The sequence below is a fragment of the Thermobia domestica genome, chromosome 1 (genome assembly GCF_964235325.1).
Source record: "Thermobia domestica chromosome 1, izTheDome1.hap1.1, whole genome shotgun sequence".
Taxonomy (NCBI): Eukaryota; Metazoa; Arthropoda; class Insecta; order Zygentoma; family Lepismatidae; genus Thermobia; species Thermobia domestica.
In genome coordinates this window covers 266,888,307-266,915,549 of record NC_137454.1, presented here as the reverse complement: position 1 = coordinate 266,915,549, position 27,243 = coordinate 266,888,307, and the positions used below count along the sequence as shown (strand labels likewise).

Here is a 27,243-nt window from a genome sequence, read left to right as displayed (position 1 = left end):
TAATAAAATATAGGACTTCATGTTGGATTCCCAATACCGTTAATATATTAAACAATGACTCTCTGTCGATATTTGCACGAAATATAATTTCACAGTTTTTTGTGTGTCATTTTAAAGTTACACGGAGTATTATGATAAACAGTTGGCATTATATGTATGTATATATATATATATATATATAAATGGTCATGAAAACAATGGGAACACTTGATGAAAATGCAACTTACCTGATTTATGCGGACGTGATTAATATCTCATATCCACATAATCAATAGCAGTAATTCATCCTGTGAGCGTAATTACAAGATCCACGGAATACTAGAAAATTTTGGCACTCATCACAGAGCTCGGTATGTTTTGCGGTAGGAAGGAGAGTTCAAAGCATAAACTTCTTTGGGGTCAATGTCTGCAATACACCAACGTGGTCTGTTGTGCGAATAGCATAAAAGAGGACTCAACGGACTACGTTATGCATTTCAAATCATCGGCGGTCTGCTACTAATATTCGGCTACGTTTTCTTGGCGATAAAATGCTGTTGGCGGTTACGGTTTGTAAATTGGAACCGACCTAGGATGTTCAGGTCATGCAACTCGTATTGGACTGTGGTTGTCACACTAGGCTATTACAAGTGTTCATTAAGTTCTTCAGTTACTTTTTGCCCCATTCACTCTACGGTTCTTGGTGAAAATTTTCTTTACTGAAGGCAATTTTTTATCATTGAGATTCTTTTCCGTTGACTATTATTCTTCGGTGATGTTTTGCCATACTTTTGTGGTACGCAATCACCTTGAACATTATTCCCCACGACACAACTAGCCTGTTTGCCATGATGCCAACTAATAGCGCACCAACCTGCTTCAACATACGCTTTTATACCCCCACCTAACTTATTACAAACTATCACGTAAGACACCAAAACAAACAGCCAGGCGCTGCACATGTATCCTCAAAGTTACTACCTCACACATTTTGCGTATTGCAAACTACAAGTGTTTTGATTATTTTGATTACCATATATATATATATATACACACACACACATTACAGGTTGTCTACATACAGTTATACAAAAGTAACCACTATTTATGAAGAAACTGCTTGCAGTAATGTTTCATAAAAACGCGTTTCATCACACGACGTATGTACCAGCGTAATCAATTTCCTGCCAAATCTCTTGAATCTTTTCTATGTCGATGGTGGCAACTACTTTTGTTATCCGGTTCTGCAGCTCACATACGCTTCTGGGAAGAAGGAAAACAAGATGCATTTCTTAAAGTAACCTCTATATAAAGGTTCATGCGCCAAGTCAGGCGCAGAAGGTAACCACAAAATCATTCCACCACAACAAATCCACATCGGCACTTCGCGATAAGGACGAAAACGGAGATGAAATCCGTAACTTCATTACGAAAATACAGAGGTGGAATATATAGATCTTGCTGGAAAATAAAATATACCCCATATCTCGATGCAATTGTAACATTAGCTAATTTTAAAGCATATGAGATGCCACTAACAAAAAAATCAATGACCCTAAATTTTGTTCACTTTTACACATAAAGTACATTTACTTTGGTAAGTCCAATACATGTTCGATCACCTGATATGGATTCTGCTCAATTTATGTTCGAATATGATCTCTATATACTTTACTGTCCATATGGAATTTGCCCTTTCAGTAAACTAAATTCTGTTCCGAAAATTACACTAGACAACAAATTTAAACCTTTTGTCTACTACGTGGACGCAAGTAGAATATTATTTTAACTAAATCGACTCTCCTAAACACGAAAGTGACAATAAAAAGCACCAAACACGTCACATTTTTTGTATGAAAGAAGAGTCTTGGATTCTGGTGAAAACTGCCAATTAATTAATTTTGTTTATACACGTTTTTAATTGCGTCAATACTAATAATAATAATACTATACTGACTCACCTCTTCCTTCAATACGTATTTTTAGCCTATATTTCAACTGGACTATCGGTCAATCTTCCTCAGGGCAAAGGGCTTAAATTCCTCCTATGTAGATCTTCATATATTTGTTACAATTAACAGTAGTATGTAGTAAAGAATTTCTGTGTTATTGCATGTCCTTATATGTTACCAGTTAAAAGCTACTATCTTTATGATTTTTAGGAGTCACTCAATGCGATCTTCTTGTACTAATCTTCATTATTTCTATCAACAGATGAGCGCTTGGAATTTCTAGAAATTCACAGTTGGCAGACCAGATACTATTGCAAATTTCATAACTATTACAACCCAAAACTCATGGTTTTTTGTGAATTTTTTGCAGACAAATATAGTATAACAAAGTATTTCGAAGTCTTAAAAATTTTGTTTTTGTTAATGCAATTAATGATTATACGCAGCATCCCAGTATTTTTGAATATTCCCGTGTTTAATAAAGGGTACTTTACCCTAACATAATATGCTTCAAATACGTTTCTTACTATGTTAGAGAAATGTAAAATATCCACATTTTGTATTGAATGTCTAGTGATATGGAGATGTTTTAAGAACCCTAATACAGTTTTTTTCTACTCACGTAATTAACTACTATATTCCTTCAATCTGGTGCCAATATTTTCTTGGTCATTCCTATATATGTAGCATCATACGAACGAACAGCTTGGTAAATACCCCTTAACGTATGTATGTCTATGAAATAGTTTTTGTAATGATTTAGTGGTCTTTAGATATTAATAGGAAGCTTATTACTGACTGACTCCAGTCTTTTTATTATTTTCCTTAATTTGTAAGAGATTCCTGGAAACAGCGGTAAGGAGATTCACGTGGGACCCTTATTTGCATGTCATTTATTTACTCCAATGTTTCAATTCCTAAAAAATGCTATAAGCTTTGTGTTTCCAAGTTTTTATTACGGAAAGCTCGTACCAATTAGTGAGACCCAGTTTAGTAATTATACTAAGATTTTCCCCCAAATCTTCCTGAAGGGTAACAAGTCTAAATGCTCTAATATACTTCGAAATCAATAAACATTCAATACGAAGTGTGGAAGTTTTAAATCGGGCCTCCTTTAACATAACAAGAAACGTATTTTATGCATAGAACAATAGAATTTTTAAACACGGAAAAGGGAACATTCAAAAAGACTGGGATATTATTATTACTAATTACTTTAAAGGAAACAAATTTTAGAACTTGAAAAAACTTTATTATAATATGTTTTGCTGGAAAAAATCACAAAATTCATGAGTTCCGGGTTGTGTAATAGTTATGGAATTTGCAACAGTGCTTGATCTGGCGACTCTGAACTTCTAGACATTTCAAGTGCTCATCTGGTGTTATACATAATGAAGATTAGTACAGAAAGATCGGGTTGAGTGACTCCTAAAAATTATAAAAATAGTTTAGAAAGTTAAGAATTTAACTGGTAATATATACTCGTATATATAGAATGTTCGTGAATACCTCATATAAGGGCGCATAATAATATTAAAAAAAAACTAAACTTTACTACATATTATTTGTAACAATAATGTAAGATCTACATAAAAAAAAATGACAATTTAAGCCTTTTGCCTTGAAGAAGACTGACTGCTGGTTCAATTGGAATATAGGCTAAAATATACGTATTGAAGGAACATTACACGTAAATCTGTATACTAATATTATTGCAATAGGCTCTCTAGGTTCAATAAGTAATTACGTTACTATTAATTTAACTACAGAATCTGTCTTTTAAAAGATAAATTCACTTTGCAGATAACACAGGATATAACAAACCAATGTTACTTTCGCAAAATTAGTATTTGACTTGCATATAACGTTCTATTTTTGACTGCTGGTTGAACTTGCTTTAATATATTAAATAAAATGTTTTAAATTAAATTTTGATCGATATTTCAATTTCCCTTTGGTACATTAAGCATTTCTTTTATAATAAATTTTATATTTTATAATTATGAAAATCTCAGAATTAATGCTTTTATAATGTTTGTATGGGTACTTAACCAAATATGCAGCTAATATATAAAGTATTATAAAAATGATACATTCAAAACATAGTTCTTTCTTTCTCTTGTAATACGAGTCACTATCTATAACTAAAACCCACTAGTAGTTGCCCATCACGGAAGATATCTCTACCTTGATATCTCTGTTCCACCTTCTGAATACCATATTGGGAATTTTCTTTTCGCTCATAGCTCTTAAGTTCTCGAGGAAAAGCCTAGGAGAAAATGTACGAAATGAATTTTTAGTCGAGTTGTCCATGGCTCTAACGACGTTTTTCGTTAGCCTTAATTTTATATGTAGAGAAAGTAGTAAGCAGTACTGTATGTGAATTTGTTGAACAAATAAATTTAACATTATGATGTCCTGGTATATATGTTTTTTTCTTAGGCCAATCTTTCACAGTGTAACGTCACTCAACTACCCTACTGTACTAAAATCTCCACACATTTTCCAGCAGTACTTGTAATAATGATTCATATCTAAAAATACAGACGTACTAGTACATGTTTCCTTTATGTCTACTAATATGTCACTGGTATTGGTGGTTTAGTGATCGCATTGTGTACTCATAGTGCTTTGAGTCTAGTTTAGAAGAATCAATAAAAATCTGCCTCCTGTAGGGGGTGTTGACAACTAGTGCCTACATCCAAATCATCTATATTTATACAAGTATAGAAGGATTTTTTTTGATTACTTAGTAACCCAAAAAATTGTTCACGTATGTTCTTAACAAAATAAAATTTTACTGCTGAAATTCAGTAATTTCCATTCCTGTGGTCACTACCCAACTACCTCCGCTTAATGCTTGTTGATATTCAAATCTCTTACTAAGTTGTCCAGTATCGATAAACTGATCAGAAAAAATTATATTTTCACGTTGTCGGCTATAGTTTAAATCAAAGGACGAGGCTGTTGCGAGTAATTAATTAACCTGTTCCGCTGGGGAGAATTCTTCTAGAGTTCAGGTTCATGCGTTATTAATTTTATACCGAACGGAATATTAGAGTATTCAATATTAGATTTTCTTCTTTTTTGAACGTTCCTCAATTTGTGTTAGACGAAAATATGTAGAGTAAACAAATCTTTATATTCAGGCACTTGCCAGAGAAAGAGTCAGCAAGCATTCTCAAGAAAACTCTCTTTCCCGTCGGCTCAAAAACAATAAAGCGATTACATTCGTTAATATGGCTTATTCCTTATCATGTTATATGTAGTTTGAAAGTTTAAAACATCAGCTCAACATTTATTCTTAGTTGCCTATATTTATAAAACCATGTGCTGTAAGCTAGAAAACAAAGAGAAAAGAAAAAAAAACTTTCTATATTGGTATCATCGAAATAAATTTTTGAGGTAAAGGATGGTGCATTTGCTAAAAATCTTCTGTATATGAAGATATGTTGCATTAGAAAGATGAGGTAACAAATGTATTCAGTGAATTTCTCTACGACGTTTTATGTCTTCAAAATACTTATTGCCTTAATTTTCCCATATTCTCATATGAATCAGAAAACAATATTTCAAAACTTGGGATATAATATTTCAAAACGAAAGGTTTTCCTTTTTTCCTTAATCATATATTTTCTTCTGAGCAATCTATTCGATGCTTATGAAACTTTCCACATTTATTGGTGTTGGAACAGAGTATTTTCAGAAGGTTAAAATTCGTGGACATTTCTCGATTGTAAGGACAGGGTCAAAATTAAAAAAAAATAAAAAATAAAAATAAAATAATAAATAAAAAAAAAAAATTAAAATGGTATTTACGTGAGAGAATTTCGTGAATTTTCCTCAACTTTACACAAATTAGCTCTTATATTTAGAAGTTAGTTTAAAAGAATTTTAAAACCAATTAAAACGAATAAAACAAGGTTAATTCATTAAAATACGATAATTTTGGTAGCATAGACACACAATTATGTGTAACTCCCTGTTTTCTATTAAAAATATCCCAGTATGAAATGGATTTTAATAATTTATTATAAAATGAAGAATGATTTTTCATGATTAAATTCGACAACAGCACATCAAATCGGCTTGTTTCCGTCTAAATTAAAATTTGGTACTAACTCTGTATTCCCCAAGGAGAGTTGTATTATATTAAATTGTTTCAACCCACTCTAGGGCTTTCATCAGTAACTCCTCTCACGCTGCTATGCTTGTTGTTGATTGTTAATCCACCTGGTTGGCATTTGTGAATATTCTTAATATTGGTGGTTCAAGAAGATCCCGCACAATTAACAATAAGCACAGCGGTAGGAGAGGAGTAACTGAAAAAAAAAAGAAAACAGAGAGGGTTAAAGTAATTTAATATAACACTTTTTTTGGCGGAGGGGGGATACAAAGCTAGTATTTAATTTAAATTTAATATATGTATTCTATAGTGTGCATTAGCAAGTATTGCTTCAGCTTATTTTCAACCATGTGACAAAAATCTTGTTGGTTAGTGTTATCAGTTTCAAGCCTTTTCACCACTTCCTCACAAAATTTAGCTCGATCTTCTTTGTTACTATCACTGAAAGCTGGCAAAAGTTGTAATTTATCTGTTTTAAATTTCACGTTCTTTTAATGCAATATCTTCCATACTATAGATTTAGGAATGTTTAACTTTAAGCTGGCACATCTACTTGATTTCTGTAGAGTCTTTGAAGTGGGTTTGTGATAACGTGCCTGATAATTCTCTGGAAGGTTATAGCCGATCAAAAGTCATGAAACCACACACACTACTGCCAATCTTCTGCACCCATGTACGACCCCTTGATGACTGATGCAATGCTTGCAAAAGACGTATGAACACCGCTGTTTCCAGTAACGGTGTTTGAAACTCAAACCACGTGCGACATAAAACTAGACGATATGCTGATTTCAGTCCTATGTGAAACATTTCTGTAAGTAATACACTTTGTTCATAATTAACGTTACTTTTGTATAACCAATAAATATACAGAAACGTTGAATGTTGCTTTTCTTTATTTTTTGATAGCTGTAGCTGAACAAGTTGCTGAAATTACGTTATTTTAAGCAGTATTGCAAACTTTACCAATGTTTGTCATATCTTCGGAAGGACTTGAAATATCAAATTGTCATAGGCGGCTTAGGATTCTTATGTCTATTGAAAATTACTTACGTGACTGGATATGATACTTATCTCAGCAGTTTTTCGAAGTCTTTCGTAAAAGCTAAATTTCCAATCTCTTGTAACTTTTTTTTCGTAATTGTGCGAAATGCGTCAGATCATTATCATAGTATTCATCACTAAGATACTTTTGATGTGCACTGCACCGGCCGTCTCACTTTCGTTACTACTAGTACAGAGATCTACAAAGTTTGGATGCCCATCATATTGTAGCGGCCTTAGCTTGCAACACTAAATAATGAATGCACTACTATAAGTTTTCGTTTAATATACAGATTTGAAATATGTAATAATTTGAAAAGGTGGATTTTGAAAAAAAAATCTTTATGTTGGATTGGAAAACTTTTGATCTGATGATATCGCATAGTATATCAAACTATTTCTCCCATAGTATATCGATCGTGTTTACAAATTTCCTATAACAATAATAATAATAATAATAATAATAATAATAATAATAATAATAATAATAATAATAATAATAATAATAATAATAATAATATAGTACTTATTGCCTGGAGGAATATCACAATGACCTTTCTTCCAATGGACATATTTTTTTCAGTGGTTTATAGCTTTTTGATCCTTACACCGAAAAAAGGAAGGTTATGCATGTATTAATCAAAATGATTCGAACAACTCTTATATACCAGGCGTTTCAAATAAACGTTTACTGCTTACATATCATATAGGTCGAAAATGAAATTTCAATTTTTTTTTTTTTTTTTTTTTTTTTTTTTGTCATACGCTCATTTTTCAAGCTAAACAAGATGGATGATTAATGAAAGTAAATTATTATGAAAAAAATGATGGAATGGGAGTGTCGGAGAAAACTGGAGAATTCAGAGAACTCATAATGCGGTATTGTCCACCACACACTCATTTCGTCTGAGATCGAACCAGTGGCCCCTAGCACCCGAAGTGAGTGGTCTACCACCAAATCACCGTGCCCTGTTACAAACAGCTAGAGATAGAAGAATAAAAAAAGTGAAATAAAAAATGTCAGAGTGAGCACTGAATGCAGCATTATGCTCGCATCACAAGCTACCTATTATGAGACTCTGAGAGGTGATGATATCTCGAAAATTTTAAATAGCAGGTATGTCATCTGGTACGCTGTAAAAACACACAACTTCTGTAGGAAGATTTTCGTGTCGAAACCTTTACTAAGTGGACACCCTTTAATTCAAGTTCTTGCACAGCCAGATAAAACGACGCATAAACTTACGAACAACTAGAGATAAACGATGAAATAAAAAGTGAGATGAAAAACACTAGAAGGTGCATTGAATCGTATGACCCACGTATGTGTTATACTCATTTTAAAAACTTTTTGGTAATCCTCACATTAAAAAATTCCTAAAAATTTCATCTTCTCAAATATACATACATATACATTTTACAGTGAGAGCTGTTCACTTCGTCCACGGCTGTGCTAGACTCTTTCACTTCTCCTTGTTTGGTAATAAAGAAAAACTACAACAATGTCTCTCAACTGATAAAATCATAGATAAATTTCACAATGATCAAATCATAGCTAAATTTCACAATTATCTCAGTGGTTTAGGTATTCGGTTCGCATTGTACAATAAAATCGGGAATTTCCTTTAGTAGAAGCATGACAAATCAGGCTGTAGAAGCAAGAGACAGTCGACCTCCAGCACCGGTGCGACGAACACTGAGTGTATGATGTAGCTTGTAAATTGCGCCCTCCAAGTAGGCGAAGAAACAAACATTGTCAACGTCAAATCGTTGTATAGAGATAGTAGTGTAACTGTGGAAAAGAGCCCATCATCAGTAATAGAAGATTTAGCTTATCCTGTTACATAAAGGAATGAAACTAAAGTATATTTTATTACGAAAAGTGGTGCGCCGATGATGTCATCTTTTTCCGAAAAACAAGAATACATAATTTAAAATGCCAAGGAATTTAGGAAAATTCGTTTGCATTATTAAAAAAAAAAATCTTCTACATGTTATTTAAAAGAAAATGGAATAACCAATTCTCACTAATGGAACAGTGATTATAAATCTGTCAACCATGTCTTCCGCGAGTGATGCGCAAAACGCAATTATTGTGCCTATTATGAATAGTGTTTTAGCACGACTGTTCATATGCCATATATAAAATTCCAATGTTGTGTAGTGATATTGAAGTGATGTGAATTAAAATATAAAATTACAAATTAAAATATTGACAATCTTAGTGATGTGTATATATATTTATGTGGGCATAATATCCAACTAAGAGCTCCAGTCCAGTAGCTCCGTGGTAGAGTGCTCACTTTCCAGGCTGTATGAATTTGTGCTGGACAAGGTTGTGTCCATAGGTTTCCCCAGAATTCTCTTGTTTCGTCCCACTTGTCCTATAAAATATTTTGTAATCATTTACTCCTTTAGCGTACAGATGATAACTTTGAGACGTAAAACTAAAAGAAACACTAACCAACTGGAAATACGCTATAGATTACTTCAGAACGCAACTGTGAAATATACTTCGATAACTTCCCGTCTATTGTAAGATCAGAAGGACAGCTTTCTCTCATTCACTTTGTCTGTGTATAAGGATCCCTTTATGCATGCATTTTCTCCTAAGATTAACTGCTATTTGAAAGTTCTTATTTATCGAAGAGCGTGCAATTTTATGTTTCTAATAATTCTTTTTCCAGGTTTTTGTGGAAATTCAATAATGCCAGTAAAAACGAAAAAAGTGTGTGTGATTTGCTGTAGATCTTTATTGGAAGGCAATACTATGGTTATAAAACTTGGAATATATACTTAAGAAGATTTGAGGATACAAATAAACAATGAACAAATTGACCAAATTCTTAATTTCAATGCCATTAAAATTCACATATAATGTAAGAAATGTACGCTAAGAAGTAGCATGGTAGTATCAAAAGGAATTTATAAAATCTGTAAGAATGGGGTACTAGAATTCGATCAGAGAAATGTTACCGAACTTTCGAACATTAGGACATGTTCTTTATGCTAAATTGGAATGCCTGTATCCCGAGAATATGTTAAGTTAGAAAGTTCCATGAAAGATAGTGTCTTGGAGAATTTTACAAACAAATTCTTCACCATTTGACATTTTGATAAATCAAGTTGGTTAATATCAGTAACAAAATAAATAAAAACTAAGGAAGATGTTACATAAAAAAGGAATATTTTAGAAACTACAAATTAAAAGGGTTTGTGGTATGTATGCGATGAACAGCATACGAAAGACTTGAAAAAAAAATGTTAATGCTAAGTTGAATGCAACAGACCAACATGTTGATGCAAAGGATTTCCATATTGTGAAACAAAATACAAAAATTGTTGGAATGGTTTACATCTCATGATCCTTTCCCGAAAATCAAGCCAATAATGTCAATAGCTAGTCGAATCCTTGTGATGAAAAATTTAACCATTACGAAGCTTATGACGTTTGACTTATATTCGTAAGAAATTTGGTTGACAGGCAAATTGGTGACATCAAGTTGAAACATGCAAACAAAGTACTTCCACTTTTAACTGTCCTCAGTTCTGTAAAAGTTAATGACGCAAAAGCAGCTATAAATCCATTATCGCTACCTCGGTGAGCAAACAATTCAAGATCAACTCCACGAATTCTGCAATATAAACTAGATCCATATCAATTGGCATTCTTTAAAGCTACATAAATCCATAGAACTAGAAAATCTTTCTACACCTAGTTCGAACCTATAGTTGTTGTTTGCTTCCACAAATGATACTTCTACCGTTGATGCAGGATTTCTTTTGCATCGTGTTCTATGATACCATTCCATTGCATCCTTGAGAAATATATTAATTACGTGCATAAATATCGTGGTTCTAATGGAATTATTGTATTAGACTGTTACAACAACAATACGAATAAAAATAATATTTTAGTGATTTGAAAGAAAAAAAAAAGAAAAGAGAAAGAGAAACAACAAAATTCCCCAGTTTATCTCAGAAGTTTGAAGCTGATAGCATCAAAGAGAAAAAAGTTCAGTATGATTCTGACGTTCCTAAACAGCACTTACCAACCTAATCGAACTATTGTTGTCTGTGAAAACATAGATCTATTGGTTCTCTTAATTTCAGTACTTCTTGATGGTAAAGAAATTTATTTTCTTAAACCAGAAAGCCAAGAAAAATCCCGAACACCATGTTGTTCATCATAAACTCATATGGCCTGGGATGGAACTAGGGACAGGTCAACGCTCTACCTTCTGAACTATTGGGTCTCCTATTTGGCTATTATATCCACATTAAAATGATGTCAATATTTACGTCAAGAATGCCAATATTTTAATTTGAACTAATTATATTGTTTTGTGTGTTGATATACAGTATAATACTATACAATACACTTTTATTTACAGTTCACAAGAAATATCTCCGGAATGGTTACTTTAACGAGAAAAGTAATAAAAGCATTCTTGCAGTCATTTATATGGACCACAAATTTTCTAATACTTTTTGTCGTAGAATGAACAGTTTACGAAGTTGTTATGAAAAAATGCTCTCTCTTTACCTTTGACACGCTATAAATTTTTAACAGTCAATTCTTGAGATATTGTTCCGAATGACACTACAAAAGATCAAGAGAAAAAGTCAGGTTTCTGATATTATGTCCGTAATGCAATCATAATTTGGCTGCAAGATTTTTTATGTAGAGTTTTGTTTTTTTTTTTTTTTTTTTTTTTTTTTATACCGGCTTCTAATAAGTGAATTATGTTTTATTTCAAGTATGCTACAAAATATTCTCACAATAATCTATGTTAATATGAGAGATAAATTAGTAAATTAATGGTTAGATACTTCATAAAAGCATGGGATAGTTATAAACTATTATTTCAATATAAAAAAAGAACTAGATCAATTGGCACAAATTTGACAATCTGAATTTGTATTGCAAGTATATGTGCTCACAAATAAAATTAAACTGCCAATATTCGTGAGTAGCAAGGAATTTAGAGATGAGTAAAATTCAAAAGGAATATCACATGTAATCCAATTCATTCTGCTTATGAATTTACATACTAGAAGACTGTGTTCAAATAAACTTGATAAATCACCATGCTCTAAGAATTTAATGAAAACTACGTCATGATAGCCATACTAAATAGATGTTTCTAGGAATTGGGTGAGGGGTCGCCACACTGCCACTTACCAGTAATATTTGATTCACTTTGCTGGCTAATTTGACTAACTTGTCTAGATTGACTAGTGCTTTTAACCGACTCATTTTTCGATAGATCTGGAGTAAGAGAAATAGAAATAAATGTTAAAGAAAGAAACGCAAGTAAATAGCAGTTAATTAAATAATGAATATTATATATATATATATATATATATATATATATATAAAGCGCAGGATCGTAAACACTGATGCTTGAAACGAGCTCAGCTCAATTCTAACTCAGACTGCAAAACTGACCTAAGTTCACGCTCAAACTCGGAATTTCAAAATAAACGCACTTAACTCAAACACAATTTTCATTTGAATTACCTCCAATTTGACGCTCACGTCGGAAAAATGATGAAGAAACTTACGACTTCATATTTAATAATAATGGTGAAACAGACAAACAAGTAATTTAAATATTCACTGCCGATTTGGTTACTGCGATTGCCTGGGGAAAATCACCCTCTGTAAGCAACAAATTCAGGGACTGAGGACAAGTGTATGGATTCACAAATTCCGTACATTTTCAGAAAACACGCTGGGATCCCATTCTGTCAGAAAGGAGTGTGTTGTTGAACAGAGTAGTATGAAAGTGCATCATAAAGAAGACACAACTTCAAGTGATTTTTCCTTTGCAAGTAGGTGTGGGAGATTCTCCACGTTTAGCTGCTTAGAACATTAACAATTCATTTGGGTCAAAAGTGGTGAATGAACGTATCATACGTCTTTCGGTTGTGAAATTTCGTGTCGGTGACACAACATTGAAAAATAAGTCTCACGGAAACCAATCTACGAACAGCATGTTCTGATGAGCTTTTCAGGATCACTGTAGAAACGAAGTTTCGGAAAAGGAGTTCGTGCAATTGCAGATGAGTTAGGCACACACTATAACAGTACCATTGTGTCTCGACTGCTTCACGTAATCGATAAGCTGGAAAGTTGGACTTACTGGCTTTGCTTTAGTTACACATGCCAAGAAGGATCGCCGTCTGGAGGTGTGCAGTTTTCTGAGCATACTGAAAAACAGAGATTTCCTGCCTTGAACTGTCATTTCTAGTTTGAAAAACAAAACTCTATTACGACAATTGTAAATGATTATGACAATGGTTGCATTCTGATAAAAATCCAGAACGGTTTCCGAAACCACTTCTCCTGCCACAAGATGTTGATAGTATGGTGGTCTATCTTGTAGATTATCTATTATGCCTTCCTCCGTAGAATTGAAACCATTACTTCAGTTCACTGCAAACTTGTCCGAAACTATCCAGCAGTAGTCAACAGACATAATGTTCTCATGTACACCAATACACGCGTATGTGTCGCTGAAAGACATGGGACATACTTTTCATGCAATCTTTCCTCACCCTCATATTATCGTGACATCTCTCCCACCAACTATCATACCCTTCGGAACATCGATTACTTCCTGGCAGAGAAAAAGTTCTTTAATTATTAGGCGGTGCAACGTGCGTTTGAGGTGTTCTTTGCATTACAACTGCAAACCTCTTTCGTTAAAACATCGAGAGCATTTTCTTTAAATTTCGATCTCAGGGTTGATTCGATATTTCGAGAAATTGCTTTTTTTAGGAGCAGCTTAGTTCTGCTTTGAATATGTTTTCCTCGTCAGGTGCAATCAACCACTCCCACCCAGTAGCTGAGATCGAGGGAAAGTATTTGGATATACCTACCTGCAACTCGATAGATGCCCTTTTATGTATTCCTTTACGTGATTTTTTTCTTCTATATTCAACTCATTTGAATCGGTAGCTGTATATCTGAAAAAGCAGTTAGATCATTCTCTCCTATAGGCAAGATTCAAAGGGTGAGATTTTTTGAAAATGCTATGATTTTATCACTTAATGAGATTATCGTTTCATGCTGTCCTGGCATATTCGAATTAAGTTTGTTGAAAATATCGGAGAAGTACGCGAGCTCAATACACGAAACGGGTTTTTTAAGACATTCAAAGTAATCGAGCTGATTATCATGTTTCAAAAAATGCTAGGAGTTCGTCTTTCAGTTCTAGAAAGCTGGTAAGTATTTTGATTTTGAAAAGCCGATCTGCGCCCATTTCTTTACAGAGTTTCTCAAACACCCGCGATTTTACAGGACGAGTTTTTACATCGTTAATCATGGAATAACCGTTTGAAAGACGTCACCCAAACAATTTACGTCCGCAGTCTTCACCACTAAAGCCTCTCTATGTAAAAAGCAACAAGTACTTATTACTGATGGGCTTTTATTCTGCACAAAATTTAAAAATCCCTTTATATTTCCTGTCATTGCAGCAGCCCAATCAGCACATACAGCAATGCAATCCGTTAATCTATGTCCGTTACCTTGAAAGAAACTTTCAAAATCAGCAAATATATCAGCTCTAGTGGTTGTTGTTTCTAGTTCTCGACAAAATAGGAATTGGCAGTATTGCTCAATAATTTGTAATTACCAAACAAATCTCACGAAAGATAATAATTGAGATTTTCCGGAAATGTCCGTGCTTTCATCCAACTGTAGAGCAAATTGCTAGTTTCTTAGGTTTTGTATAATGTTACTATGAATATCAACTTACATGTCCTTAATGCGCCGATGAACTGTATCATTTGACAGAGGTACTTTTGAAATCTGTTCAACTGCTTCCGCTCCCAACATAGTAGCAACAATTTCTTTACATGTCGGTGAAATATGCTATTCGCCGATGTTATGGGGTTTCTGTTTCGAGGCAATAATTTCAGAAACTTTGAATGATGTCAAAGGGCTTTATTCGTTTTTCTGTCACGACCGGATAAAATGTGCCGTCCGCCGAAAAAAAAAAAAGGACTTTTTTGGAGAAGATGATTATTATTTATAATTTATAAACGGCGGCCGAATGCTCGAATGGAAGTATGCAAGCGTTGAAACTACTCTCGCTGTTTTTTTTTTAGAGACGTTGGGGGTGATTTCGTTCCAAATTCCTTTTCAGCTTCTTAGGTACAACACTGTGCCGCACACCAAACATTTCGGTGTAACCTCTTCGCGTATCTAAGTAAATCCGAAATTTATATATTTTGGTGGTTATGTTGGACCTTGCTTGATCCTGGTTTTATATTTTTCTGGTTAATAGTAAATGACGAAGACGTCACAAATTTTGTTCTCTGTGCAGAGCTGTCGACATCTACGGCTTTCCTTTTCCTTATGGCAAATCTGTCCGTCATGAAAAGAGCGCACTAGCAACTAGCAAACGAACGAAACTACTGCAACAAGTATAAAACAGTACCGATCAGAGTAACAAAATACACATGGCGACTGATTACTTAAATAATAAAACGACTGAGAAGTTGATGTCGATAATGCCAAGAAAGTTCAGTCTTTAACAGCGACCTAGTGCCGACAATTTTTCCGATGCGGCCGGCAAAGATCAAAGAGTAAAACGTAACGGCGGCCGCCGTTTATGAATTATAAATAATAATCATCTTCACCAAAAAAGTCCTTTTTCTTCGGCGGACGGCATCATTTGATCCTTCGTTAAAGCGGCATTCAAACTCTTAATTATGCGCAATAATTAAATAATGAACGATTGTGTTAATTGTAAATTAATCCATTTTTAAAATTACGGAATTACGCAGAAACGTGCTCGGTGCGAGCGTGTTGATTGTTTAAATTTGTATAATTCTTGTGACTTTGATCGGGAAGAAGACACCAAGAATCATGCTATTGAAATTACTTTTCTGTGTTCATGCTTTCTCTTCAAAGAAAAGTGAACAGCGTTAAAAGTAAAATTTTCAGCTTTAAACTTGGAAGACAAGTATGAATTAAGTCGATTGGCGATAAATTTTTATTTTCTTCTGAAGATAATTTTTTGCGGAAGTTATTGGAAAACATTAAAAATCTCGCGACACAGCGGTAGAGAAACGCTCCCCAGTGTTTTATTCGAGTTCTTTCAGAAGAACGAGAAACATTCCAGAGTATTTTACAATATTTTGCAACAGTTTTGAACGTTGCAGAATACTGCAGAACTCCAGTAGCGGCTCGATACCATAATCTGTTCTGCACAGCTTGTTTTGCGTACATTGAATTTCCCGTTCGCAGTAATTAATTATAAAATGTGCATACACCAATCAGCATAAATTTTTGGTACTCTAATGGTTACAAATGACAATTATAATTGGAGATTAACAAATACAGGGTGTCTCAAAATAACACCGACAACGTTTGGGAGGTGATTCCTGACACCAAGATAAGACAAAAAGTATAGACCAACCTGGGTGCACAAATGTTTCCTTTCGGAGTTATGGGCTACCAAAAACTTGAAAAAAAAAAATGAAATTTGAAGGTCCATAGCTCCAAAACTATGAGATCTACCGTAGTCGGGTCAAGACTTCACTTAGGAATTAACATGTCGAATATCCAAAAATACATGTTTCAGAATCCTGAGGTACTCACGCAACAATTTTTGGAGAGGCAGTTTGGCTATAGGCATATAATTTGAAGTACTCACCAAGTATCTTTATAAAAATTGTTTCGGAAGTACAGCAGGATTCTGAAACACGGATATTTGGATAGGACACATACTAGTTCCTAAGTGAAGTCTTGACCCGACTACGGTAGGTCCCATAGTTTTGGAGTTATGGACCTTAAAGTTCATTTTTCCGAGCTTTCGGCAGCCTATAACTGCGAAAGGAAGCATTTGTGCACCCAAGATGGTCTATACTTTTCGTCTTATCTTGGTGTCAGGAATCACCTCTCAAACGTTGTCGGTGTTGTTTAGAAACACCCTGTATATATACAACTTTACTGTATCATGTAATAAAAACATTTTTGTTTTGATTACTGTGTGTCAGTCGCGTATTTAGGATTTTGTTTCGAGAAGAGCTATATACAACATATGAATAAACTATTTTTTCCTATTGTATGCTGACAAATTTTAATGAATTTTGGTGGAGCTTGAGCGCGATAGCTCCCCTTAAATAAGCCACTGTTGCGTGCAACAAACTTTAAAAATACCACATCCATTATTTTATTAATACTAGGCAGAAACTACTGAATTATAGATCTTACTTTATCGTTTGTAAATGAAATAAATCAGACGTGTCTTCTGCTGTGCAAAATGTCCTATTATTCTATCACTAAAGTTAGGTATGGTAAATATAAAATCGCGTTTGATTTATAAGGCAGCCAAAGTATTGAGTCTTTAATGGCACATTGTGCTTCTCAAAAATGTTTTAACTCTCTTTAAATTAGAGAAGCAACGTTTTGCTTCAGCTACTGTCATTGGAGTAGTTAGAAGAATTTCCAAGTTTTATGGTTTCCTTAAAATTGTCACACAAATTGTGTTTATTCAGAAAATTTGCACAAATTTGAACATGGAATATTATTATTTTTAAAGGTCAAAACAATTACACTGAACAGTTTTCTTTTTTTCTTTTTTTTTTTTTTTCAAAAACAAGAGAGCGGCGTCTCATGTACATCACATCGTGTGTCTTCGGGTTCTTCGGAGGTATTTGTGAGTTCGGAACTGCTAGAAGCGCAGCTCTACTACTTCTCCACATAATCACCAAGCAAATTGAGGCATTTGTCATACCGTGTGACGAGTTTTTGTATTCCAGCGTCATAGTCCTCCGCCGCCAGCGTATTGAGATACATAGTCACGCCTCGTTTAAGTTCTTCATCGCTGTCAAATCTTTTTCCCCGCCAGAAAGTCTTTAAGCTTTGTAATGAGATGAAAATCCCAAGGGGCCAAGTCCGGGCTATACGGTGGACGGTCAAAGGTTTCCCACTTGAATTGCTGCAGAAGTTGTTGTGTTTTCGCAGCTGCATGGAGCGTGGTATTGTCATGAAGGAGAATGACGCCTGTAAACAACCGACCTCGCCGTCGATTTTGTATTGCCCGCCGTAATTTATTTAATGTTTCACAATACGCATTAGCATTAATTGTGCCTCCATGGGCCATAAAATCAATGAGCAGTGCACCTCGTCGATCCCAGTTTCCTGGTGGACGGACGGAACTGTCTTGAATCTTTTTGCGTGATGCCACTCCATGGACTGTCGTTTACTCTCAGGTGATGCATAACAAACCCATGTTTCGTCCCCTGTAATGATGCGATTGAGGAAAGAGTCTCCTTCATCGGAATAACATCCCAGAAACGTCAGTGCTGCAGCCATATGGTTGGTTTTGTGCTCATCTGTGAGCATGCGAGGGACCCACCTTGCACAGATTTTTGAATAATGCAGATGGTCTTTGACAATTTCATGAGCAATTGTTCGAGACACATTAGGAAAATGTTCACAGAGTTCATCAATTGTGACGCGCCCATCTTCCTCACGCATTCATCTACTGACCTCAGCAGTTCGTCTGTAATGATAGATGATCTCCCTGAACGCTCCTCGTCATGTGTATTCCCCCTCCCCAGGTTGAAGTTGCGACACCAGCGCCGAACAGACGACTCGTCCGTCACATTGTCTCCATACACCTCCTTTAATTGGCGATGAATTTTACAAGGTCGAACGTTTCGTGCATTAAGAAATTTAATCACGGCTCTCACTTCACAACTGGCGGGGTTCTCAATTCGTTTAATCATTATAAACGACACAGACACAACACAGGCACTGCTAGCGTCACGCAACCTCACACAGAGCAGGCAGACAAGCCACTGACGCGGTCTGACCTTGCCCTGCCCAGCGGCTCCCCGAGTCGTCAGCGCTTCATGCCGCGCAAACGGGTACCACTTTCCGGATGGCCCTCGTACAAACACCAAATTTTATAACATTGGTGTAGCCAGCAAGTTGTTCTAGGGGAGAATAACATAACTTTTTCAGGGGACTCGGAGCTTTTCTGCATACTAAAAGCAGACCAAAAATTTTCTTTCAGAATATAAAACCATTATTAACTCACCATGTATACAAACCTTTCTCAGAACATGTAAACCTAAATATAAGGATCACTTATACAGAAAAAAATACTAGAATACATGGTAGTCACATCCAAAAGATGTAAACAAATTCTTGTTTTTGATTGGCCAAAACTAAAGAAAATAAACAAATCATTATCTGTGATTGGTCAAATGTCTGTCGATGACATTTGAAGAGATCTTCTAGAAATATTTATTTATTTATTTATTGTTTTCTTTTATAAGTTTCATTAACAGTTTTCCAATAACTATTTGCCAGTATTTACTTACAGTTGAAATATAATATTCTTTTTTCTTCGTTTTCAACATATTCTAATTACGAGAAAGGTGAGGTGATTTTAGTTTAGCGTCCCGTTCAGCAGCGAGGCTATATGAGACGTGGACCTACTGATTAACGTGGAATCCGAACCACGTGAGCTCCCGCCGGGAATAGAACCCGGGTCTCCCACGCCAAAGGCGGGTACGCTAACCGCTTAGCCACGAGGGAGCTCTCTAATTACGAGAAAGTATTAGAACAAAGAGCAACTTGCCTGCAGAGTGATTCATCATAAGTCACTCATTTTGCACACAGTTGTCCATTGTTATGAGCATATTTAGGGATTTTTGGTCAGATCAAGCTCGGAATAAGTATAAGAGACAAAGTCAAAATTAACGTTCATTGAATTAGTAATTTATTTGCATGATTTATAATAGAGTTCAATTAGTACACACGGAAAAGAAAGTATTTGACAGTTGACAGATTTTCTTTTGCCAATAACTCAGAAACATATTATTTAATTTGGATCTTTTTATTGTTATCCTTAGAATAGTTGTAATTTGATAATTTGCCAAAATCGGTACCCTAATTGTGGAGTATATTAGCGCCCGTCGATTTAGCGCCCACATATAATATCGTATTCTTAGCGCCCAGAAAATATTTGATGCTTATCAGTGTGCTAGGGTTGACCAAAGAGAGAACTAGTTTATATTATAAATGTAATTTCGTACTCATATCTATCCCCATCCCCTCTCTTTTCACGATTAAGGAACAAGGAGTTTTCACTTGAAAGATCCTGCTATTCCTGCTGCACAATTGTCATGTCACTTTTAAAACCCCTTAGGCAAGTTGAAAGAAATGTGTTCTTTTCTTCCTCTTCTGGTCACCACCGTCAGCTCTAACACTCTGACTTTTCATGTACACTCATGTCCAAAATGATTGTCGCATATCTATAACAGTCTTCTTGTAAGAATAATTTGATAATGATTTTGTAGGGTACTTTTAATACTGATACTATGTGTGTAATCGGGAAATGTATATTTGTGGTAAATTACATAGGAAAAGAATTATAAATACGTAAATTAGAATGAGTAAAACAAAATGTTGCTAAATGGACAAGAAAGTTTTATTTTCGTTTTATTTTTCTTATTTACTGCTCTTCTGAGATGAAATTTGCCACATATATGTCTTTGCAGATTATACACATACTAACATTAAAAGAAATACCGGGCGAATTCATTATCAAATTATATCCCAACAACATATTTATAGACATGCGACAATAATTTTGGACATGAGTGTACATATGTAATTACGTACAATTTAATTACGATTTAAGAGCACATCCATATCACCTATGAATTTTTTATATATAGATGTTAATTCATGTGCCAGTGTTATTTTAAAATGTATATAGTTTTAAATAATAATAATTACAGGCACCTTAATGCAAATACTACTGCATGGAAAACAGTAATTATTTATGCAAATTACATAACTTCATTTCCTATCGTAAATACAGGGTGTCAAAAAATTCAACTGCCAAAATTTGCTGGGTAATTCTTTATATCAAATGAAAATAAAACGTTCTAATAAACCTGTGTCATAAATCGACTCCTTTCAGTGTTATAAGCCGCCCTAAACGCAATCAATCACATTTTAAACCCTAGTTTGAAAATAATGGAACATATCGCAAGTAGTTAAAGAAATTTGGCAAGAACTAGTATTTCCTCTATCTAATACAAGGATAGGATACACTTTTAACCCTAGGACAAATATCGATACTCGAAGTACCGCAAATGTCGATATCGCAAGTGTTGCGCTTTTATTTTATCAGCCCGAAAACATTCCCTTTTGTACAGATCACACTAATTTGCCGGATGGAATGATGAAAGTAAATAAATATCACAAGTTCCAGATTTGGTTTAATACCGCATAATAATATAAATAGTTGTTTGGTAGATAAACTGTAACAATAATAATAATAATAATAATAATAATAATTAAAAAAGTAAAAAGTGACGGACAATGACAAATGTTTTTAAGGGACAAACGTCAGGCAGAAACAGGAACTGAACTGCAACAGGACACTGGTTTACCTGTTAAATTTTAAGCCTTGCTCTTGAAGCTTAAGTTTCACTTTAAAGTAAATTGCCAATAATTGTCATGTGTTCTTAAAAATTGTCATGTGACGAAACCAGACATTTGGTGCCAGGGCAAATTTTGCGATTAGCACCCACTTCATCTACATCTACACCAATAAACACACCGATTAGCAGACTATTGCAACATACGGTATTCTGCAGTTGGTAACTCTGTTTTCGAGAGATGTTTTGCTAGTAGTTTCATTTGTGGCCAATCTCACCTCACTGTTTGTTGACCTATAGCAGTATCACTTTGTGTTGGGGGAGCCACTAGGGGGGCCAAGAATTTGCGCAAGGGAGCCTGGTCTCCCAGGCTCCTCCACTGATCGTTGACTTCCGTTAACGAGATCGGAAAAATCCTCCATTCCAGCCTTCATTTCAATTATTTGCACTTTTGCCCCGTTAAGCGCAGCTTCATGTACATTACACGTTTCCGTAGGTAAGAGAGGAGGGTATCTCTTGAATCTAGAAACAAGTCCCTGTTGGTGTAAGATGTAACACATTTTAAGATGTAACACACTATCAGAATAAACAACAAATTTTGCAAGATTTCTGGGAAGTTTACTTCAAATTGGACAATCCTTCATCTACCGAATGTAGTGCTAGAAAACGAAGCATTTAATTCCATAACAATAAAAGTAGAACTGTGTAAATTTATAATTATACATAAAAATTGAACGATTATTGGCTGTTTGCAGATAATTACGAAAGAGAAAGAGAGAATATCCATTTCAATAATAATAAAAAAAATAGTTTCATGTTTAAGTTAGCTGTGGGTGAGCTTTCGTCCGCAAGCCTAACATAACACTGGAGGTGAGCTCTTGTCCGGAGAGCTTTTTGCCGGTGAGCGTATGTCCGACACCCAGTAAAACGTATAATGGGTATGAAGAGGTATTAAAATCTAGACTTTGACTAGTAGTAGGCCTAATTCAGTAGAAAATAGAGCTACTAATGCTATATATCAGTGTCAGATACCACAAAAAAATAATAAGGATATTGCATGGTTTAATGTGTTAAACGTGGGTGGGGTTTGAAGAACTTGTAATAAAATGTTCCGGATTTTTAAATGTTCTTTGGCTACTAGTAGGCCCAATAGAAAATAGGCTATATGACTAATGTCATATAGGAGATATCAGAATAAAATATTAATAATGTTGGAGACTTCAAGTCTTAAGACTGTCATCATACTTGCGGACCAATACTCATCAAATGAATCTCTTTCTTATTTACTAAGAACAAAACAACAACTAATGAGCAAAAAAAAAAACTTAGTAAATAAGAAAGAGATTTCTTTGAGTGTTGGTCTGCAAGCACGACGGCAGCACTAAGAAGCAAGGCCTAAAAATATATAAGTACAATGAATTCAAAAAAAAAAAAAAAAAAAAAAGAATTCCCAATCCTGTTAGCAAGCAAGCAAATTCTATTATGTAAGTATTCATGCCTAAACATGAAATTATTTTAATGCAGCAATGAATTGTCCGGCCTGTAAGAAAAATTTGGTCCCAAAATTTCCAGGGTCAAAATTAGGCCTACTGTCGCTCATGCTTAACACATTAAACTTGCAACATCTCTATTTTTTCTGGTGTCTGGTAATTGCTATAGGACATTAATAGCTCTACTTTCTACTAAGTTATTAGGTCTATTTACAATTACAGTCAAAGGATAGATTTTAATATCCAGGACATATTATTAGAAGTTCCTCAAAGTCTGCCCTGTTTTAATACAACGCAACTCCGCAACATCCTTATTTTTCTTTATATATATATCTGATAAGTTATCTAAGATAGCAGCTCCATTTTCCGTTTAGGAAGTAGCCAAAGCCTAGATTTCAATATTCGGTGAATTTTATTACAAGTCCCTGAAGGGAGTTCATGTTTGCTAGCGGTAAGTTTTTGTCCGCCCTGTAATATAAAACTGCCAGTGAGCTTATGTCCGGTGAGGTTTTTGCCACTGAGCTTATGTCTTACACCCCATTTCATAGATGTCCAAACTCCCGAACCCGATGCTCGCGAGCTCGGAATTCAAGCTCAACCGGACTTGGACTCAATAATTGAGCCCAAGCCCGAGTAAGCCCTAGCCCCAATGAAATAAGGGGCGAACCCAACTGAGAAAAGTGAGCCCGAGTGCAAGAGAGCGCGAGCCCGATTCAAAGAAATGAGCCCGAGCGCGAGCACAGTCGAAAGAAGGGAGCGTGAGCCCAAGTGAGCTCAAGCCTAGTCGAGAGAAGGAAACATGAGCTCCAGTGAGCGCGAGCTCAGTTGAAAGAAAAGATCGCGAGCTCAAGCTCAGTTGAGAGAAGTGATCGCAAACGCTAGTGAGCGCGAGCCCAAATGAGACAGGTGAGCGCGAGCTCAGTTGACAGAAGTAATCGCGAGCCCGAGTGAGTGCGAGCCCAGTCAAGAGAGAGGAGCGCGAGCCTGAGTGAGTGCTAGTTCAGTTGAGAAAAATGATGGCGAGCGCTCGTGAGCGCGAGCCCAGTTGAGACAGTTGAGCGCGAGCTTGAGTGAGTGCGAGCCCAGTTGAAACAGGTGATCGCGAAACCCGAGTGATTGCGAGCCCAGTCAAGAGAGATGAGCGCGAGTCTGAGTGAGTGCGAGCTCAGTTGAGAGAAGTGATCGCGAGCGCTAGTGAGCGCGAGACGGTTGGGACAGTTGAGTGCGAGCTCAGTTGAGAGAAGTGATCGCGAGTGCTAGTGAGCGCGAGCCCAGTTGAGACAGTTGAGCGCGAGTGAGTACGAGCCCAATCAAAAGAGATGAGCGCGAGCGAGCCCAGTGGAAAATGGCCATCTATGGTTTCCACTATCTCAACACGAAGTTGGATTGAAGAAAACAAGTCAGGATAAAAAATATTTTTCAGTTTTCTATTTTGAAACAGAAACCAGATATGAGTCTGATAATATAGTGTCTTATAACGTTATCGTTATATACTTCTTAGAAACCGAGAAGCTGCGAACTCCTTTGCTCATACATTTCTCTCTGTGTGTGTGTGTGTGTGTGTGTGTTTGTGTGTGTGTGTGTGCGCATGGATCCACCCACCTACTCTTCTCTTCGTGCCACCAAATACGGACAAAAAATTCATCTCAGCTTAACATTCTTGTCCTTCCTACCCAAAGCTGAACTCCGAAGCTAAAAGATAGAGGTGGATTATACGTCATAATGTGCATTTTTTACAATAATTTGTTATTACTTATCTTATTATGTGTTTAAATGTGATTAGTATGTTCCCGATAAAATGTTATTCAATTAACCAACTTTTACCAGCAAAGAAATTACTTAAAAGTTAAGTGTTGTGTGAGAACTATCTTTTATTCCACTAGTGTATTCATACGCCTTCAGAGCGACTACAAGGCGTAATGCACAGAAAGGGCGGAAGGAGTTTCACCCTGGAAATGGACAGCTAAACATGTAACTCTTCAACCGTTTCACAAAGTGGCTAATCTTTGCTGAATATTGAAATTATATGTGCAAAATGCGGAAATAGATACCTCCAGTAAAATTTAAAAATTTTAATAACCAGTGCATATACAAAACATAATGTAACAATTATCAGTAATTTGAATAGTAAGTGCACAAATTATACTTTTGCAACATCGAAAGCTATGAAACAAGGAAAGAGCGTCCAAGGATCCTCCTAAAGGAATTAATTTCCCAAATGATTGTGGAAAGAAGAATACATGTTTTGTCTTCAAGAATTATTGAGTATTACCATGAATCCCTGAAATCGTGATATTCGTGCGTTCTTACCGGCACAGTTTTCGTGCGCGTCTTTGGACCACTATTTCCTTAATGAGAATTTATTATGTTTGTGTTATAGAAATGTGTTTCTGATTAAATAAAGGTTAAAATATATGCATTAAAATATTCATTGCGTATGTTAATCTCTAAATCAAGTGACAACACGTTAATAGTGCTATTGTGCATATTTCATAGCGTTATTTTTTTATTATTATTATTATTTAACAGGATAAGTATCGTCGTATACTGCATGCATGTTTCAATGTTTCATTTTTGTCATAGTCACAATACATTTAATGTAGCGCAGTGCAAAGGTACATTGTTCTCTCTGCAACTATCCGGTGCTAGTTTTACCTTTTATGCTCCTCACGAGTTCTCTTTTTGAGGCTATAGGAGACATTCGGAAATAGAAATACAACTCATGTGAGACTGTGGATAAGAAAGGATCTAACCCTATTATTGCAGTGTGATTAACCCGTCAGTGACGGTGGGTCTCTTTTTATTAGACAAAAGCACCCGAACCTAGAGACCGTGAGTGTGTATTGTTCCCTTATAGGAACATAAATTGCGATACTGTCATAGAATGGCTTATCCCAAAGGAAACACATGGCAATCGAACCATACATACATTCATAGTCTAAACTGTATACTGGCTGCTATGTTGCATGTGTCTATGGCAAAGTGATTCATTGGTGTAATAGTAACATTAACACGTCAGAAGGTAATGCTTAGATTCACTTCATGCACCCTCCTGGTCCAAGTACCTCATTCCACTGGCCTTCAACTCGACAGGATCTGCTGGATTCCTTTCCATGATATCTTTACAATTTTGGAGACGCCATCAACAACTAGCTCTGGCATCATATACCGTTTATTAACAGCAGAATGAAAAGTGTATGACACGCAGTGGACAGAATTTGAAACTGTTTCTGAAAGTACTGTTCATTACATGAACTTATTAACTCAATAAACGCATACATACACAACATTTTCTTTTAAGGACGTACAAAGGTAATTTTGACATTCAGTTTTGGAGTGTTCTATTTACAGTTATACCCATACCTGTATTTGTAGTTAAATTGTAATAAAGAAAGGGTAACACATAATAATAAGTGTTTCAGTTCTCTACTTATATTTTGCCATAATCACAATCACACACTAACGAACAAAAGTATAATTTTTATACTCTATCTGTCTTTCAAGTAGTAATTGTTAACATTCAAAAAAATGTTTATATTTATTTTAGATAAAAATTTCATTTAGCTTGGATGAAGATTTGCGTTGCCTCTTTGTAAGGCTAGGCTTATCCTTTGTGTCAGAAAATACCGGCTTCTAGGACCTCCTGATTTGTTAATTAAATTTGATCCTAATTCCTTTAAAAACATTCTGACTTCTTTGCTAAAAACACCCATTGTTTCCGTGGCAAACGCAATAACAATGTCATCTTCTTGAATATTTGAATGTTTTGAATATTTAGAATGTTTCCGCATACACACTGTCTCTGCTGCGCTTCTCGCTTCTTCACTAGTTGACGTTAAGATGGGGCAAAAATATCTACATATGTTACATCCCATACTAGGCACTGGCCCTTTTTCCAAGGTGTCAAGGTAATTCCATCTGACTGCTTATTATCATTCCGATACATTCCTGGTGGCTCTAAAATGTTAGGACACTCTATACTAGTGAGGATTCGTTTTATTATTTGATTTAATTCACTGTGACGTGAAATTCTCCCCCCAATTTTGATTCAACTTAATGCGTTTAAGCCTTTCTCATCCATTCGACTTTGACACACACACACACACACACACACGTGAATTCATGGCAAATATTAAGTTCTAGGCGTAATGCTACACATATCTGAAAACGTTCCAACGTTTTTTTAGGGTGTGGCTTGCAACCATGCTTTTTGTCGTAGTGTCGT

General features: G+C 35.3%; 1 protein-coding gene across 24 annotated transcripts in view; it reads right to left on the bottom strand.

Moving 5' to 3' along the window:
• CaMKII (Calcium/calmodulin-dependent protein kinase II) overlaps positions 1 to 27,243 on the bottom strand; it is a 1,422,941-nt gene that overhangs the window by 731,015 nt on the left and 664,683 nt on the right. For 7 of the 24 annotated variants that reach the window (XM_081726364.1, XM_081726368.1, XM_081726335.1 and 4 more), the window contains one exon: positions 12,287 to 12,373. The exons of the other annotated variants lie outside the window; for them this stretch is intronic. In XM_081726364.1, coding sequence (XP_081582490.1) covers positions 12,287 to 12,373 — 87 coding nt within the window. The remainder of the gene's footprint in view (positions 1 to 12,286; positions 12,374 to 27,243) is intronic. 24 annotated transcript variants of the gene reach the window in all.